General features: G+C 40.8%; 2 protein-coding genes and 1 long non-coding RNA gene across 3 annotated transcripts; 1 reads left to right on the top strand and 2 right to left on the bottom strand.

The window, feature by feature from the left end:
• The first annotated feature begins 3,247 nt into the window (after nucleotides 1-3,247).
• Nucleotides 3,248-3,796, top strand: LOC119899460. Its single transcript, XR_005443854.1, has 3 exons — nucleotides 3,248-3,309; nucleotides 3,497-3,619; nucleotides 3,768-3,796. It is a non-coding gene; the product is annotated as an uncharacterized LOC119899460 (long non-coding RNA).
• Nucleotides 3,797-7,030: 3,234 nt separating this feature from the next.
• Nucleotides 7,031-8,833, bottom strand: LOC119899458 (CMRF35-like molecule 8). The gene is made up of 5 exons (XM_038714023.1): nucleotides 8,670-8,833; nucleotides 8,100-8,183; nucleotides 7,828-7,920; nucleotides 7,566-7,618; nucleotides 7,031-7,444 (listed from the first exon to the last, which is right to left on the bottom strand). Exons 1-5 carry the CDS (start codon nucleotides 8,785-8,787, stop codon nucleotides 7,166-7,168), a joined length of 627 nt encoding a protein of 208 aa, XP_038569951.1. The 5' UTR covers nucleotides 8,788-8,833; the 3' UTR covers nucleotides 7,031-7,165.
• On the bottom strand, nucleotides 8,802-12,269 carry LOC119899459 (polymeric immunoglobulin receptor-like). The gene is made up of 4 exons (XM_038714024.1): nucleotides 12,101-12,269; nucleotides 11,929-11,985; nucleotides 10,620-10,943; nucleotides 8,802-8,995 (listed from the first exon to the last, which is right to left on the bottom strand). The coding sequence occupies exons 1-4, from the start codon at nucleotides 12,138-12,140 to the stop codon at nucleotides 8,802-8,804; spliced, it is 615 nt and encodes a 204-aa protein (XP_038569952.1). The 5' UTR covers nucleotides 12,141-12,269.
• Between the last annotated feature and the right edge of the window lie 4,277 nt (nucleotides 12,270-16,546).

Here is a 16,546-nt window from a genome sequence, read left to right as displayed (position 1 = left end):
AAAAGGCTGTTGCAGTAATACAGGCGTGATGAGATGAAGGCGTGTAAAATGGTCTCAGTGTCCTTAAAAGTTATCATTGATCATATTTTGAAATATTCTAAATGGGTAAAAAAACATGATTGTACAAGCTTTGTGGTGTGCTGCTCAAAACTTAAACTACTATTGAACCAGACACAATACTCTTTGCAGCAGGTTTCAATTCAATTGAATTTTATTTAAATAGCGCCAAATCACAACAACAGTTATCTCACAGCGCTTTTCATAAAGAGCAGGTCTAGACCGTACTCTATGATGCTATTTACAGAAGCCCAACAGTTCCCACAAGAGCAAGCACTAGGGACAGAGGCAAGGAAAAACTTCCTTTTAAGAGGCAGAAACCTCGAGCAGAACCATGGCCAGGGTGGGCGGCCATCTGCCTCGACCGGTTGTGGTGAAGGAGAGAGAGGGAGGGCAGGAGAGGAACAGAGAGAAAAAGAGAGGGATGGAAGGAGAGAGAGAGGGGAGGAAGGCAGCCTACACATATACACACAGAGGTACAGATGGTAAAGGTGATGTTGCTATAGACTAAATGAAAAATGGTACAGTTTTAGTAGTGTTAATGGTAACAGTCGTAATGTTAATGATTATAATAACAATAAGACTTGCAACAATAGTAGCCAGAAAACCTGCAGGAAGTGATAGGAGGAGAGAGGAGAGGGACGAGAAAGCACAAGACTACCAGAAAGGGGAGAAGTTGTGTTAGTAACATGCAATAATGGGATGAGGTTGCATCAGAGGGAGAGAAAGTAGAGGAGAGAGGGCTCAGTGCATCATAGGAAATCCCCCGGCAGTCTAGGCCTATAGCAGCATAACTAAGCGATGGTTCAGGACCACCTGAGCCAGCCCTAACTATAATCTTTATCAAAGAGGAAAGTCTTAAATGTGGAGATGATGTCTGCCTCCTGAACCCAAACTGGAACCTGGTTCCACAGGAGAGGAGCTGTATAGGTTTAATGTGTTCCACTAGGGAACTATGGAGGACTGATCCTGAAAAATTCAGAAATAAATACAGAAATAAATTAATGCTCAATAAATAATAAGCATCTGATTAAATGCACAAAAAAAAAAGTAAATAAATAAATGAAGCAGTAATTAAATTATACAAGGAGACATAAATGTATATATCTATTTTAATAGCTTCTTCTCAAAAGAAGGTCAAACGCAACAACATTGTGATTCCATACGTGTCTGGAGTATCAGAGAAACTCAGGAGGATTTTCAACAACATAACATCCCTGTGTTTTTTAAACCCAAGAACACACTAAGACAGATGCTGGTACACCCCAAAGACCGCACACCCAAACACAAGAAAAGCAATCTAGTGTATGCGGTCCAATGCAGTGAGGAATGCACAGACCTGTATATTGGGGAGACTAAACAACCACTACACAAACGCATGGCTCAACACAGAAGGGCCAACTCCTCAGGTCAAGACTCGCAGTCTACTTACATCTGAAGGACAGGGACTCGTTTGAGGACCACCAGGTGCACATTTTAGACAGAGAAGATGGATGGTTTGAAAGAGGTGTCAAGGAAGCATCTACACCAGGGTCGAGAAGCCATCATTGAACAGAGGAGGGGGTCTACGCCACCACCTATCCCCACTTACAATGCTGTCCTTTCATCACTTCCCAGGAAACTCAACAAACGTAACCTATTGGCCTCAGGTGAAGATACCAACGATGGTCGTTCAGTCTTGGCCACAGGTAGTCTCAACGACTGTAAACTGCCGTCACGCAACAAGGAACACTAACGAACCAGCGGTATCGATGACCCGGGCCAACGACCACACTGAGGTAAATAGCTGAGTTTCCCTGCCAGTCAGTCAGAACTGAAGAAGTCCTTTGGATGAGGGACGAAACGTCTTCCAGTATCTTCAACCAAGTCCAGTTGCCCTTGATTTTAACCTCGTTGGATGTACTTCTATGTCTTGCACAGAAAACACAGGAGGAGACATGCGGAGAACATAACCATAATCCTCAGAGGAAAAGAAGAAGATGGAGGAGAGGAAAATAATCCCCAAATAATAAAATAAATTCCTTTATATTCCCCTTACATGCCTTGTTGTTTATGTGTAGTTACAGAGGAAGAATGGGAGAACAGCACACATCTCATCGTTACTGTGTGTTAGAGCATGTGAGAAAGTGATACTTTCAAAACAGCCCACATTCCTAATATTTCTGCGTAACTATAACAAGTGGGGAACATTCAAGATTTTTTACAACTGTCTGTATAGTTTATTCATCTTGTGTAATGAATGAAAATAATAGGCCTCCTAGGCTCTCTCTACTTTGACATTTAAGATTAGCTTGTTTGGATCCACCTTCATACACATATGTGACATTACTGTACAACTTGAGAAAGGTGAGTTGTTTTCTGCTCCAGCCTGCCTAAAAGAAACAATTTTTGGGATTAAATGGGCTTTATTAGCTGCTGCAATGCAGGATGAACTCAGAACAAATACTATATTAATTAATAATTTTTAAATTCATGGGGTCATAGTTGTACACAACTCAAATCAGAATTTAAGGAGAAATGTTTTATACCATCTCAAGGTAGGAAGATACTTCAATGTACAACTGCAGTATTTAAATCTAAGTAATTTCCCTGACATTTTTGTGTTATTTTACTTTTAATAGACACATGTAACAGGTTTTATACTTCCTGTGAATATAATCCAATTAATCTTATTTTCATACTGCATATCATACTGTATAAATATGTGGTGCTTGCATCGCGTACTACTGAGACAGAAACAGTCTCTAACTCTGCCTGTCAGCTCGCTCTGCCACCTTAAAACTGAATTTACCATACAGAATTGAATACGAGTGCACTCCAGATTTAGCTGCAGCCAGCTGACCGTGTGGTTCTCCCTATACCGCAGTTCTGTGTCCATGTATGTAGCAAACTGAAAGTACTGTCTGTCTGCTGGTGTTGTGTCCTTCAAAGAACGTTTCGTTCATAAGACCCAATCAGTGAGTGGTTCGGTCATTTTCACGCATGCGTGAAGGATCTTGGACTCTTACGCTCACTCGTCACACGGCAGCTGCATGGGCTCCGTCAGCACAGGAAACAGAATTGATTAGTTTACGACTTATAGCAACTGTGGGTCTCTAGGTTTGAGGCTTTCATTTGTCACGTGACAGCTCCTACTGTGGAGCAGGAATGAACGACTCGATCACCGCTCACATGGGTCCTCCTCAGTCTTTTGTTCACTCGCAGGCTGAGTGACTGCCAGCGCCAGAGAATGAGAGGCAGGTCGGCTGTCAGGTAACAGTCACTGGACTGACATTATATAACTATTTTGTTAATTATGTGACATTTTATAAAGCATAACGTTATTACAGCGCAGTGATGTTGTGCTAAGTTATAGTTTTAACACAGCCGCACCGTAACTTTAGTCCTGCTAGTGTTTACAGCTAAAAAGCTGATGAGAGTTGTTCTGGTTCCACTTCAGAGCTCTGACAGGGTTCTACATGGAGCCGAATTACCTCCGAGGTCGTCTCCTCTCCAAAACAAACAGACCCGGTCATTGAAACATTAAAACACAGCCACGTAGCAACGTTAGCCCTGTAAACAGGTAACAGCTGATCCAGGTCTGCCAGAGAACGCAACGTAACTTTTACTTATTATTTATCAACAGAGCCCTGATGTTTCACAGCTCGTGACTGGTGAACAACCTGCAGTGTTTGAGAGCGATGTGCTCATGTTTGTTTCTCTGTCTGCAGAATCAGGACCTGATGTGGCCCATTCTGCGTCCAGAACTGCCAAACTGCTGCATTTATATAATGTGTTAATATTTCTTTGTTCCTCTCTGTGTGCTGGAGTTCTTTAAGAACTTGGTGGCTTGATCCAAATTATTATTAAATTGGTTGAATTTTAATAAGTGTGTTTCTTCATATAGTGTATCAAGCTTATTACTTCAATATATATACTGCAAATCTGATACTAATATTTTACTCATGGATAGGGACGTTAGGCTACTGTATGAATGAGCACTTTAGAGATAATGATATTATTATATACATAAGCCTTTATATGGCTGGTCTGGTTGTATACTACTAGGAAAGATTGTGAAAATGGAAGGATTTAGGCGGAGTAGTGTATTGCATATAGACAACATATCTCTGTGGTTTTTATATGGTTTGAATTTGGTTGTGGGCCCAGGGGGGGTTATATAATGATGACATACAGTAATCAAGAGGTGAATTTGTGCATTATACTTTGTCAAATAAAGCAAGCCAGGCAGCCTTCAGTGTTTGAGAACGGCGCTGTTTTTTTAATCGCCCACAAGAGGGCTGCAGCGCCACAATAACCAGCCTAGTTCAAATGAACGAAATGACTCAAAAAAAATATTAGTTAATTTTAATGAACGAGATTTGAATGAACGAGTCTGTCAAAAGACCCGAACTTGCCATCACTAATGTGTGCAGGCAGAGTAGGCCTAGAGCTCTCCGACTGACTGGTCCACCAATAGGAGAGAAGTTCACCCCTTGAGACAGGCAGAAATAAATACCATTGGGGTAATAAATAGGGTAGAAGATGCAACGGAAGAATAAAACAGACAAAAATATTAAAACACAATAAATAATTTAATTTAAAAAATAAGTAATAAATAAAGTTGAAGATTATAATGGACAATAAATAAATAAGGTAATTATTACAAAGGTGAATAATAAAGAAGCTAATTAAAGTAGATATATACATTTATGCCTCCTTGTATAATTTAATTACTGCTTACATTTATTTATTTACTTTTTTGTGCATTTAATCATATGCTTATTTATTTATTGAGCATTTATTTATTTCTGTATTTATTTCTGAATTTGTCAGGATCAGTCCTCCATAGGGAACCAGCAGATGGCAGTATTTACTTTGCCATTTGCTAGGACCCAATGTCCAAGATCTCTGTTTTGTCTGAGCTCAGCTGGAAATTATTTGACATCCAATTTTTGACTTCACAGAGGCAGTCTGTAAGTAAACTCAGTATGCAAGACAGGCATGTAGATCTGTGTGTCATCAGTGTAAATATGAAAAGAGACACCATGTTCCTGGATAATGTGTCCAAGGGGAAGCGAATACAAGGAAAATAAAATGGGTCCTAAGACCGATCCCTGAGGCACTCCATATTTAACTGAACAAAATGAAGAGACATAGTTATTCACAGAGACACAGAACCTCCTACTGGACAGGTAGGATGAAAACCTTTCCAAAGCTGTACCAGAGATCCCCATGCAGTCTAAGTCTGCTTTAGTACCAGATTAAACCTTTTCAAATATGTTGTCATTTTCCAGTACAGAGAGCAGTTGTTTTGACACTTTTTTTCTAAAATCTTTGCTATAAAAGGTAGTTTGGAAATTGGTTTAAGATTTTGAGGGAGGGAGGAATCTAATCCACTTTTTTTTTAAGTGGGTTTATGCAAGCAATTTTAAAATAATCAGGGACACAACCAGTAGATAGCGAGCTGTTAAAAACAGAAATCAAGTGGGGCTGACAGAATCCATTACTTTCAATAAAAATTTGTTGGTATAACATCAAGTGGGCTGGAAGACACTCCTATCTGTGATACTGTTTTTAAAAGCTGGGACAAGTCAATGGGATAAAAGTGGTTAAAACTATCTTGTTGCTGGTGAGGGACCTCATAGAAAGAGTGCATTTTGGGGGGCGATAAATTAAAGCAAATTCATCACAGCGTAGTTTTTCCTGTGCACACCACCACGTCCACTGTCCACTGAAAATAATTAAACTTTTTATCCACTTGTGACAAAAACACCTATGAGATGTTAATATAAAGGGCAAATCGATTTTTTCTGTATCAGGTAAAAGTTATAATGGGTACTGGACACTGTATTTCTGGGAGCTGTTGCTGGAGCGCAGTCACAACAGTCACCAATCTCCAGCTGATCACTAGTTCAACCAGAAGAGGGCGCTGCAGAGCAAAACATGGCAAGGACAAAATAGCGTAATCTCTCCTGTACAAATACATATACCATCCATCCATCCATCATCAACCGCTTATCCTGCGTGGGTCAAGGGGGGCTGAGCCAATCCCAGCTGACACCGGGCGAAAGGCAGGGTACACCCTGGACAGGTCGCCAGTCCATCGCAGGGCCACACATAGACAGACAACCATGCACACGAACACCAAAGGACACCAATTAACCTAGTCCGCATGTCTTTGGACGGTGGGAGGAAGCCAGAGCCAAATACATATACCACTGTTTTCAAAACAAATATCCTGTATTCAGGGAAGGCTCAAAACAGTAGCAGCCACAGTGTAGTCTTTGAATCACAGAAATTCCATCCATCATCATCAACCGCTTATCCTGCATACAGGGTCGCGGGGGGGCTGGAGCCAATCCTAGCTGACATCGGGCGCAAGGCGGGGTACACCCTGGACAGGTCGCCAGTCCATCGCAGGGCCACACATAGATGAACAACCACTCACGCTCACACTCACACCTAAGAACAATTTAGGGTCGCCAATTAACCTAGACTGCATGTCTTTGGACGGTGGGAGGAAGCTGGAGCCAAATATATACATATATATATACCACTGTTTTCAAAACAAATATCCTGTATTCAGGGAAGGCTCAAAATAGTAGCAGCCACAGTGTAGTCTTTGAATCACAGAAATTATTTTCTAAAAATGTGTTTGATTGCCTGTGCAGGATAAAATAGACAAATTTGCTCATGTGGAGCAGGTGGCAGGAGAGGTAGGCCTATCACATTATTTAATCTAACAGTGTTATTTAACCTCTCTGGATACTGGATCTGGATAGTGCCAGATATATCAATGAATCAAAGCTTATATAACAAATAATGATCTGTTAGAGAATCATCAACCAAACTGATTTGTAGCAAGTTTTACTAAGAATGACAGACCTAAGCCAGAGACAGATGTATTCTCAAAAATGTAATTATCATATTCAGATACATATGACACATTATACTCTAATAACTCTAGTGCCAAAATGTCAAATGTGGGTCCAACAGTCATAAATGTTGCCGAATCACTTTTCCATATTCTGTGTAAAAGGGCAGTATGTACATAAGACAAAAGCAAATCCTTCACAGCATTTTCCCCTCAAACTGCACAGCGAACATCAATAGGTGAAAGACTGTCTCATGGTTCCTCAGGATATGTAAGTGTAGAATAGAGAGTCTGCTCTTCTGCTGGAGGATGGGTGGCACCCTGTGGCCAACTGATAGAGGAGGAGTCGCAAACTGAGGTGACAGGAAGTGTATTCCCATCTGCTGTGTCCTTCTGGAAACGGACGCTGGCATAGTGGAGCTGGTCTGCGGGAAGGTTGACAGTGGCATAAACGGACGGCAGTGCTTCTCCTAAACCTGCTTGCTGGTTCTGCATCTGTATGTCGTCATAGTGGTGCTCTCTAATATCTCCCTGCAGAGGATGAAACAGTGTGATAGATGCAGCTGTTGTAAGCAAACCCAAAAACACATACACACACACACAAACACACACACACACACACACACACACATACACACACACACACACACACCTCATTGCTGTGTCCAGTGTTGTCCTCTGATGAACCCCGTGCAGCAGAATACTCTGAGAAACAGAACATTTGAATATCTGTAAACAACAAGATAATCTGTCTGCATTCAAATTTACTCCTCAGGCAAAACATGTGGAAGTTAAGCCTTTAATTTCTATATCTAAATTAAGTAAGTTTACTGATAATAGACATATGATGTTTTTGCCAATCAAAGGACAGTTCAAGTTCAACATGTTGAATTTGCCGTATTTCCATCCCTCACCTTTTGTCCTGGGGAGTTTGTGTCGGTACAGTATAAGTACAATTACAAGTATCAGAAACAATACCGAAAACACTACTACTCCGGCAATCATACCTGCAAACAAGAGGCAACAGTTGAAACTGATGAAGGATACATGTTGTTCACTGTTTATTGTCTTCAGAATTCATGCATAAAGGAGAAGTTGTGTCTAAGAGAAGTGTTAGTATATTTATGTTGAAAAGCAGTAATCAAAGTGTGTTGTCAGTTAGCAGTAATCAAAGTGATGAGGTCACCTATATTCGGAGGATTAGGGGATTCATATCTCTCTGTCGTAGATGATTTAGATCCAGGAGCTGATTCTGGTTCTGCCTCTGGGTCTGGAAAGCCAGATTTTCCAGATATGAAGTGTCCTTCAGCTGTGTGGGTAAAACGCCCTGCATTCAAACCTTAATTTGAAAAATATCTACTATCTCTAGTTGTGCAGTAGAACTATAAAGTAGCAGTAAACAGGAATTACTGAAGTACAGTCATCTCAAAATGTTACTTGTGTACATAAGTACAAGTACATTCCACTACTGGAAATAATTATTTAGTTTCATTGCTTTTCTAATTTCAGCCATGCTCTTTCTGAATCCCTCTCTCAGTTTTTATTGTTACGCTCAGTTATGCAGCTGAGACACACAAAATACAAACACACCTTTTTACTTTTACTAAGTTACTATACATATATTCATTAACAGCTGCAAATAATTGATTAAATACTTAAATAAGTAATAATAAAATACTGTATTTAATACAAAGGTATAGAGTGAATAAGTAATACTTGTGTTAATTTATAACAATAAAGTGCTCAGTATACTTACCTACAGAGAGGAGGACTTTGATGTATTTATCCTGCTGCCATGTCCTGTCAGAGCCACACCAGTACGTTCCAGAGTCGGCTGTGCTCACATTTTTGATGGACAAATAGAAGTACTTCATTCTCCTGTTATCCCTTATATCAAACCTGCCTTTAACCACATCTCTGTCATTTCTGTTGTATGTATTAGCTCCTCACAGTTGAAAGGATTCTCCCCCTTGCACAGGAATTTCTGATTGTTCTCATGGATGTCTGGATATGAACAACTGATTCTTACAGTGTCCCCACTGTCAGAAGTTTTTGTTGTTGTTGGTTTAATGTCATCCCAATCTGAAAAACAGAGATCAATGCTGACACTTTACTACAAACTAAATAAAATGTTCCGTTGAAATGGGTTTTTAGTATATAGAGTCCCCTCCAAAAGTATTGGAACGGTAAGGCAAATTGCTTTGTTTTTGTTGTTCACTGAAGACATTTCATGGTATTCACATCTAGATGTGTTAAACAACTCAGGACATACCACCCTTTGTTTGAACCCACCCATTTTTCAAGTGAGCAAAACTATTGGAACATGTGAGTGACAGATGTTTCTTGTTGCCCAGGTGTTGCCGTTTAGGTTGATTGCCCAAACATTAAATAGCTCTGCATGTCTAGTCTAAGTTTTCATCCTAAAAATAGGTTAAAACCTATAAAGACTGCATTTCCTGTTAAAGAGGATAAACCAACATGAAGACTAGAGAGCTCACTATGGGAGAAAAGCAAGCCATTGTCAAGCTGAGAAAAGAAGGAAAATCATCCAGAGCCATTGGACAAACATTGGGCGTAGCAGGCACAACAATTTGGAATGTCCTGAAGAAGAAAGAAACTACTGGTACTGAGCAACAGACGTCGAACAGGTCGGCCAAGGAAACAACAGTAGTTGATGACAGAAATATCATGAGAGCTGTGAAGAAACCCCCCAAATATCAGTAAGTGACATCACCAATGACCTCCACAGTGCAGGGGTGAAGGTATCACAATCCAATGTTCGAAGAAGACTCAGAGAGAAGAAATTTAGAGGCCACACCACAAGATGCAAACCACTCATCAGCAGTAAGAATCGGAAGGCCAGATTGAAATTTGCAAAGAAGTACAGAGATGAGCCGCAAAGGTTCTGGAACACAATCTTATGGACTGATGAGACCAAGATTAATCTCTACCAAAGTGATGGAAAGGCCAAAGTGTGAAGAGAGAAAGGAACTGCTTATGATCCGAAGCATACAAGCTTATCTGTGAAGTATGGTGGAGGTAATGTCATGGCTAGGGCGTGCATGGCTGCTTCTGGAAAAGGCTCATAAATATTTATTGATGATGTAACTGATGATGGTAGCAGCAGAATAAATTCAGAAGTGTACAGAAAAAGTTTGTCTGCCAATTTACGGAGAAATGCATTGAAACTAATTGGAAGGACGTTTATCATGCAGCAGGACAATGACAAAGCACACTGCCAACAAAACAAAGGACTTCATCAGGGGAAAAAGAGGAAAGTTTTAGACTGGCCAAGTCAATCACCTGACCTTAACCCAATAGAGCATGAATTTCACCTCCTTAAGAGGAGACTGAAGGGAGAAACACCCAACAACAACCGTTTGGTGATGTTGATGGGTCGCCAAATATTAAATGTTATTTAGATAATTTGTTCCATTACTTTTGCTCACCTAAGAATGCTGTGGTCTAACGGTGATATGTCCTAAGTTGTTTAACACATCTAGATGTGAATACCAGGAAATAAAAGCTGAAATTCTGAACTCTTGTCTCATACTCATCTTTTGATCTTAAACCCAAATGTTTTCAGTGAACAACAAAAACAAAGGAATTTGCCATACCGCTCCAATACTTTTGGAGGGGACTGTATAGGCTTGTGTTATGTTGGTTAGTTTTGAATCAGGATGATTAAAAGCAGATCAATACTCACTCAAAATTTGCAGGTCGATCCGAGTTAAACACGCAGTGGAACTGTTGTTAAATCTTTCCATAGCACACTGGTATCTTCCAGCATCAGCTAGGGTCAGTGTGGAAATAGTTACAGTGTACACTCCTTGCTGTTTGTTGTCTATCAGAGAAAACCTGTCTTTTTTTGTGCAATCTGAAGTGTAAGCTGATATCAGAGATTTGCAATGGAAGTTTTCATCTTCTCTGCAGAGGCATCTGACGTAGCTTTCTTCTGCTCTTGAATACCTGCAGTTGATGGTAACAGAGCCTCCCAAATGTGCCGTCTGACTCACTGGTGTGTTGTCACCTACAGAAGGGGTTGTAACGCAACGTCTGAAAGAGAAGGCTTTGCACTTCACAAAGCAGCATAGCATGTCTAAATAAATCTTTGTCTCCACCCCGAACTTGTCCACGCCACACATCGTTGTTTTATGGACTATCATGCACAGAATCTGTCTTTTTCAGTGGCGGATTAATTATTTAGATTTTTTACTTAAGTGTTACAAGTGAAATATATCAAAACAAATATTGCATCAAAAGGAAAAGTAATTGTTATATAATATATTCCAGATTGTTATATAATAAAAAAAATGTTATTATTTATTAAGAATTTAACACTCAAAACTTTACTTACTCTGCTTCATTGGGACTGTGTGTGTTTGGCCAGATTCTGGTTCAAATGTTGTTAAACCTGATAAAATTTTTTCCCTTTAAGTTTTTAAACTGGAGCCCAGCCCACTTCAAACCAGCAAGAGGACAAGAGAGAAAAACTCAAACAGAAATCTGAAAACTGTTTTCAAGATGTGTGGTGTGCATGTAAAGGATCGCACTCCATCTCTCACAACAAGAAGCCCATTAAGTAAATACATTTTCAGGGCCTTTAATGAAACATTATTACCCATTAATAAGTATTGTGACACTGGTGAAGTTTGTTAAGATGGAGCAAATTTTAACCACTAAACCATCATTACAGCTGGTTAGTATAATCTATAACCCATCATATTGTATAAGCTGATCACATGATTTGTATGTAAATTCATTAAATACGAGGCAACTACTAACTATAACTGTCAGATAAATGTTGTGGAGTAAAAAGTGCACTGGTTGTCGAGTAGTTCAAAGTAGAAAATTAAAAAATCAGTAAGTACTGTACTTGAGTAAATGTTCTTTCATTGTTGTTGTGCTTCCATGTATTTGATTTTCTAGCCATTATTTTATTTTGATGTCCAACAAACTACCATGTCTCTGTGCAAAATATTGTGCATGATGTTTTTCATCCTACTTGTACTTACAGGCAATGTTGACAGGTCCTCTTTTGTTTCCTGACACACACAGCATACTCACACCAGCTGTCACAACAAAATGCAGGGGGAAAAAATCCTTTAAAAAAGTTATTTCATCATATTGCCACCATCAACTAGTTTTTGCCAAGATGTGTTTTACTCTCATCAAAGAATTTATTACCTGTCATAAAGTAGATGATGACTTTCCATGATATCATCATTGTCTCAGTTTTTCCAGCTTACTATAGTTTAAACCCTACTTTCACAAACATTGAGCAACATTTCTGTACTGTTGTTCGTCATGACAGCAGTGTCGCTACTAAAAAAATAGTTTCAGCTTCTCCTTCCAGCACATAACTTTAAACATTTGCATTTCAGAAAGAGGATGTTGCTTATTTTATGCAACAAGAGTAAAACTGAGAGACAAAGGTAGAAGAAAGAGATAGAGAGAAATGGAGAGTGTTGAGCCATTCAGAGAAATTCTTCACCTGCTACATCTCACAGTCTTTTCATCTGTTTATATGTACATCAAAATATAGTTTTACTTTACAGAACAATGTCCATAATGTCCCTCTGGACTTTTTTAAAATTAGACTTTGTACTAGTAGTTAGTAGACTAAATGTCAGGTTATGACATAAAAGAGTTGCACAAGATTACACAAGATCAGTAAGACAAACAGATAAAACAGGAAATAAAGGAAGAAACTTTGTCACCATCTTAGATAATAATCAGTATCTATGCAGAATCTCACTTTATTGAAGTAGGTGGTGGCAACACATACTTAGCAAATATAGAAACCTCCTCTCACTTACGACTGCTTTTATTTTCAGCTAACTTAACATGTTTTCATATTTGTATGAACATAAAACGAATAAATAACTAAGACATAAAGTGAGCAAAGTCTCACAGACATGTGGATAACAGAAATGGAAACTGCGAGGACGCTCAGCTGTCTTTCCTGTTTCCTTGTAGTGCTTTCTTTTACAATCTCACAGTACAGACATTGCACTGAAGACTGCCAGGGCAACATCATCAGCCTTCATACCTCCTTTCAGCATGCCTAAGGCACATTCACGCAGATGAGCAGGGACCCTTGCATGCGCATCTTTCTTTTGGTGTTTTTAGAGTGGTAGAAAGGTCTCTTTTGTGTTCTAAGTTTTTATAACTGTGACCTGGTAATTGCCTACCATCTGTATGCTGTTAGTGTCTCAACTACCATTCCACAGGTGCATGTTCATTAATTGTTTATGATTCATTGAGCAAGCATAGAAGATATTATTTACACACTTTACAATAAAGATCTGGCAAGTTATTTGGAATTTTATGGAATTGACTTTAAAATACAGTGTCCTTTTGCTGAGTTTACATTCTTTGTACTGGCACTGGGTTCTTAATTTCCAACAGATGGAAATTCACACAGCTACTACCCCAGAATCAATATGCCTCCTTCGAATACCATGCTGTCTTTGTGTCTGCTCCGGTAAAGGTCTCTGTGATTGTCATATACCTTCCACCAGGACAAATGGGTAACTTTGTGGAGGAGCTCGACACACTGCTGTTTTCAATACCAGAGCATGACTGTCCCCTACTTGTCCTCGGTGACATGAACATTCACTTAGACAATTCAAACTCAGCAGACTTCCTGTCTCTGATTGAGTCCTTTGATCTAACACGGGTTCTCAGCCCCCCGACCCACAAAGCTGGCAAGGTACTTGACCTCGTTCTTGTCCGAAACTGTGCTACAGAGTGCCTAACAGTCACACCTCTACATGTGTCAGACCACTATTTCATTCAGTTCACGGTGTGCCTACAGGAAAAGCCCATTGTTCCAACACCGTTGGTCTCACACCGCCGCAACCTCCACAACCTGTCTCCCGCTCATTTTGCGTCAGAGCCTGCTCGCCCAAACCAGTCCCACCCGTGGCTAACTGATACCATCTGTGGGCTCTGTACTGATCTCAGAGCTGCTGAAAGAAAATGGCGAAAAACCAAAGACCCCGCCGACCTTAAGGGCTACCAATTGTTCCTATCCTCCTTCTCAACAAGCATCAGTGCTGCCAAAACTGCGTTCTATAATGACAGAATAAGCAGTGCCACTGACTCAAGGAAATTATTTTCCACTTTTAAAGCTCTACTAAATCCTCCTCCACCTCCACCACCAAACTTGTCTGCTGATACCTTTGCTGCCTTCTTCACAGGCAAAGTGGCGGCTATAACTAGCCAATTATCTGAAACACTCAAACTCAGCCATTGTAGCAGTCCTACTACATCTTTTCCTCTGCCCTCCAGTGGTTCTTCACTCTCCTCATTTACTCTTCTCACAGAGAGTGCGGTATCAGAATCCTCTTCACCCGTAACAGTCCAACTACATGGCCACTGGACCCGATTCCTACGAATCTCCTCCAAGCCATATCTCCTACCGTGGTCCCGACAATCATGTGATAAATACTTCTCTGGCTTCAGGAACCTTCCCGACCACTTTCAAAAGGGCTCACACCCTTGCTCAAAAAGCCCTCACTTGACCCAACTCATGTTGAGAACTATCGACCAGTGTCTCTTCTACCATTTTTATCCAAAACTATTGAACGGGCGGTATTCAAACAGGTCTCAGAATTCCTCTCAGGGAATGACCTCCTAGATCCATATCAGTCTGGTTTTAAGAATGCCCACTCTACTGAAATGGCTCTTCTGTCTGTAACAGAAGCCCTAAGGTCAGCTAAAGCTGCAGCCCAATCTTATCCTGCTTGACCAGCTGCCTTTGACACAGTCAACCACAGGATCCTGCTATCCGCCTTCTCAGCAATGGGCATCTCGAGTAAAGCACTCCTGTGGTTCGAATCCTACCTCTCTGGGCATTCCTACAATGTTTTGTGGCAAGGACAATTATCCTCCTCCCACTGCCTCTCCACAGGGGTGCCCCAAGGCTCAGTGCCAGGGTCCCTTCTCTTCTCAATTTACACCACCTCACTGGGGCCGATCATTCGCTCGCACGGCTTCTCTTATCACTGTTGCGCAGACAATACACAACTCTACTTATGACATATCTGCATGGATGAAGGCTTGCCACCTGCAACTAAACCTCTCTAAGACTGAACTCTTGGTCATTCCAGCCAAGCAATCTATCCACCATAACATTAAACTACAAATTGACTCCTCAACCATCACTCCAACCAAGTTGGTGAGAAACTTGGGTGTCATGATTGATGACCAGCTGTCCTTTTCAGACCATGTTGCTGCTGTCTCTCGGTTGTGCCGCTTTGCTCTATACAACATAAGGAAAATCAGGCCCTACCTCACTCAGTATGCCACCCAGCTTCTGGTACAGGCCATGGTTATCTCTCGCATCGACTATTGCAATGCCCTCCTAGCAGGTCTTCCAGCTTGTGCGGTGAAACCCTTACAAATGGTTCAGAATGCAGCAGCACATCTGGTTTTTGATCAGCCCAAATGGACGCATGTCACTCCATTACTCAGTAACCTCCACTGGCACCCCGTGGCCTCCAGAATCAAATTGAAGTCACTAATGCTTGCATACAGAGTGACTACTGGGTCTGCACCCATCTACCTCTAGGCCGCCAAGCTCCTCCAACGAACGCCGCCTGGCTCTGCCATCCCTTCACACAAAGCAATCTCAGTCCCGGCTATTCTCATCTGTGACACCACGATGGTGGAACGAGATACCACATGCCATCAGAGCAGGGGCGTCCCTCTTTAACTTCAAGAAACTCTTAAAAACTCATCTCTTCCGAGAACACTTCCTCTTATAACGACTCTAACTCCTAACCTCTAACATACACTTCCTGTGCTCTTCTTCTTCTATCGCCTACAATTATCTTGTATTGATTGCACTTTTTTGTTTTGATTGCACTTTTTGTTAACTCTTACTTCCTTCCCTTGGTATTTACCCCATTGATGTGATATGTACTATGAGCTCTTACTAGTATTTATTGCTGCTCTTACTAGTATGTATTGTCAGTTATAGATCTGTATTTGATGCTCTGTTTATGCTTGTATGTTGTTCCTCAAATGTAAGTCGCTTTGGATAAAAGCGTCTGCCAAATGACTAAATGTAATGTAATGTAAAAGGGCAGTATGTACATAGGACAAAAGCAAATCCTTCACAGCGTGTTCCCCTCAGACTGCACAGTGAACATCAACAGGTGAAAGACTGTCTCATGGTTGCTTAGGATATGTGACTGTAGAATAAAGAGTCTGCTCTGCTGCTGGAGGATGGGTGGCACCCTGAGGCCAACTGATAGAGGAGCAGTCGCAGGCTGAGAGGACAGGAAGTGCATTCCCATCTGTTGAGTCCTTCTGAAAACTGACGCTGGCATAGAGAAGCTGGTCTGCGGGAAGGTTGACAGTGGCATAAACAGACGGCAGCGCTTCTCCTAAACTTGCCTGCTGGTTCTGCATCTGTATGTCGTCATAGTGGTGCTCTCTAATATATCCCTGCAGAGGATGAAACAGTGTTAAACAGTGTGATAGATGCAGCTGTTCTATGCAAACTCATCATACACACACACACACCTCTGTGTTATGTCCAGTGTTTGTCTTGTCTTCTGATGATCCCCCTGTGGCACAACACACTGAGAAACAGAACATTTGAATAGATGTAAACAACAA

The sequence above is a fragment of the Micropterus salmoides genome, unplaced genomic scaffold, assembly GCF_014851395.1.
Source record: "Micropterus salmoides isolate LMB-PRFRI ecotype aquatic unplaced genomic scaffold, ASM1485139v1 Ms_hic_scaffold_12, whole genome shotgun sequence".
NCBI lineage: Eukaryota > Metazoa > Chordata > Actinopteri > Centrarchiformes > Centrarchidae > Micropterus > Micropterus salmoides.
This window is presented reverse-complemented; position numbering and strand designations above follow the sequence as displayed.

What these genes read in the sequence shown, in the direction of transcription:
- LOC119899458 (XM_038714023.1), bottom strand. Translation starts at nt 8,787, where the DNA reads ATGAAGTACTTCTATTTGTCCATCAAAAATGTGAGCACAGCCGACTCT. An exon ending in CAAAGTCCTCCTCTCTGTAG is followed by an intron (nt 8,184 to 8,669) that starts GTAAGTATACTG and finishes CTGGCTTTCCAG; the next exon opens with ACCCAGAGGCAGAACCAGAA. An exon ending in CCCTAATCCTCCGAATATAG is followed by an intron (nt 7,921 to 8,099) that starts GTGACCTCATCA and finishes TCTTGTTTGCAG; the next exon opens with GTATGATTGCCGGAGTAGTA.
- LOC119899459 (XM_038714024.1), bottom strand. Translation starts at nt 12,140, where the DNA reads ATGATGATATCATGGAAAGTCATCATCTACTTTATGACAG. An exon ending in CATCATCTACTTTATGACAG is followed by an intron (nt 11,986 to 12,100) that starts GTAATAAATTCT and finishes TTGTTGTGACAG; the next exon opens with CTGGTGTGAGTATGCTGTGT. An exon ending in AGGACCTGTCAACATTGCCT is followed by an intron (nt 10,944 to 11,928) that starts GTAAGTACAAGT and finishes CCCCTTCTGTAG; the next exon opens with GTGACAACACACCAGTGAGT.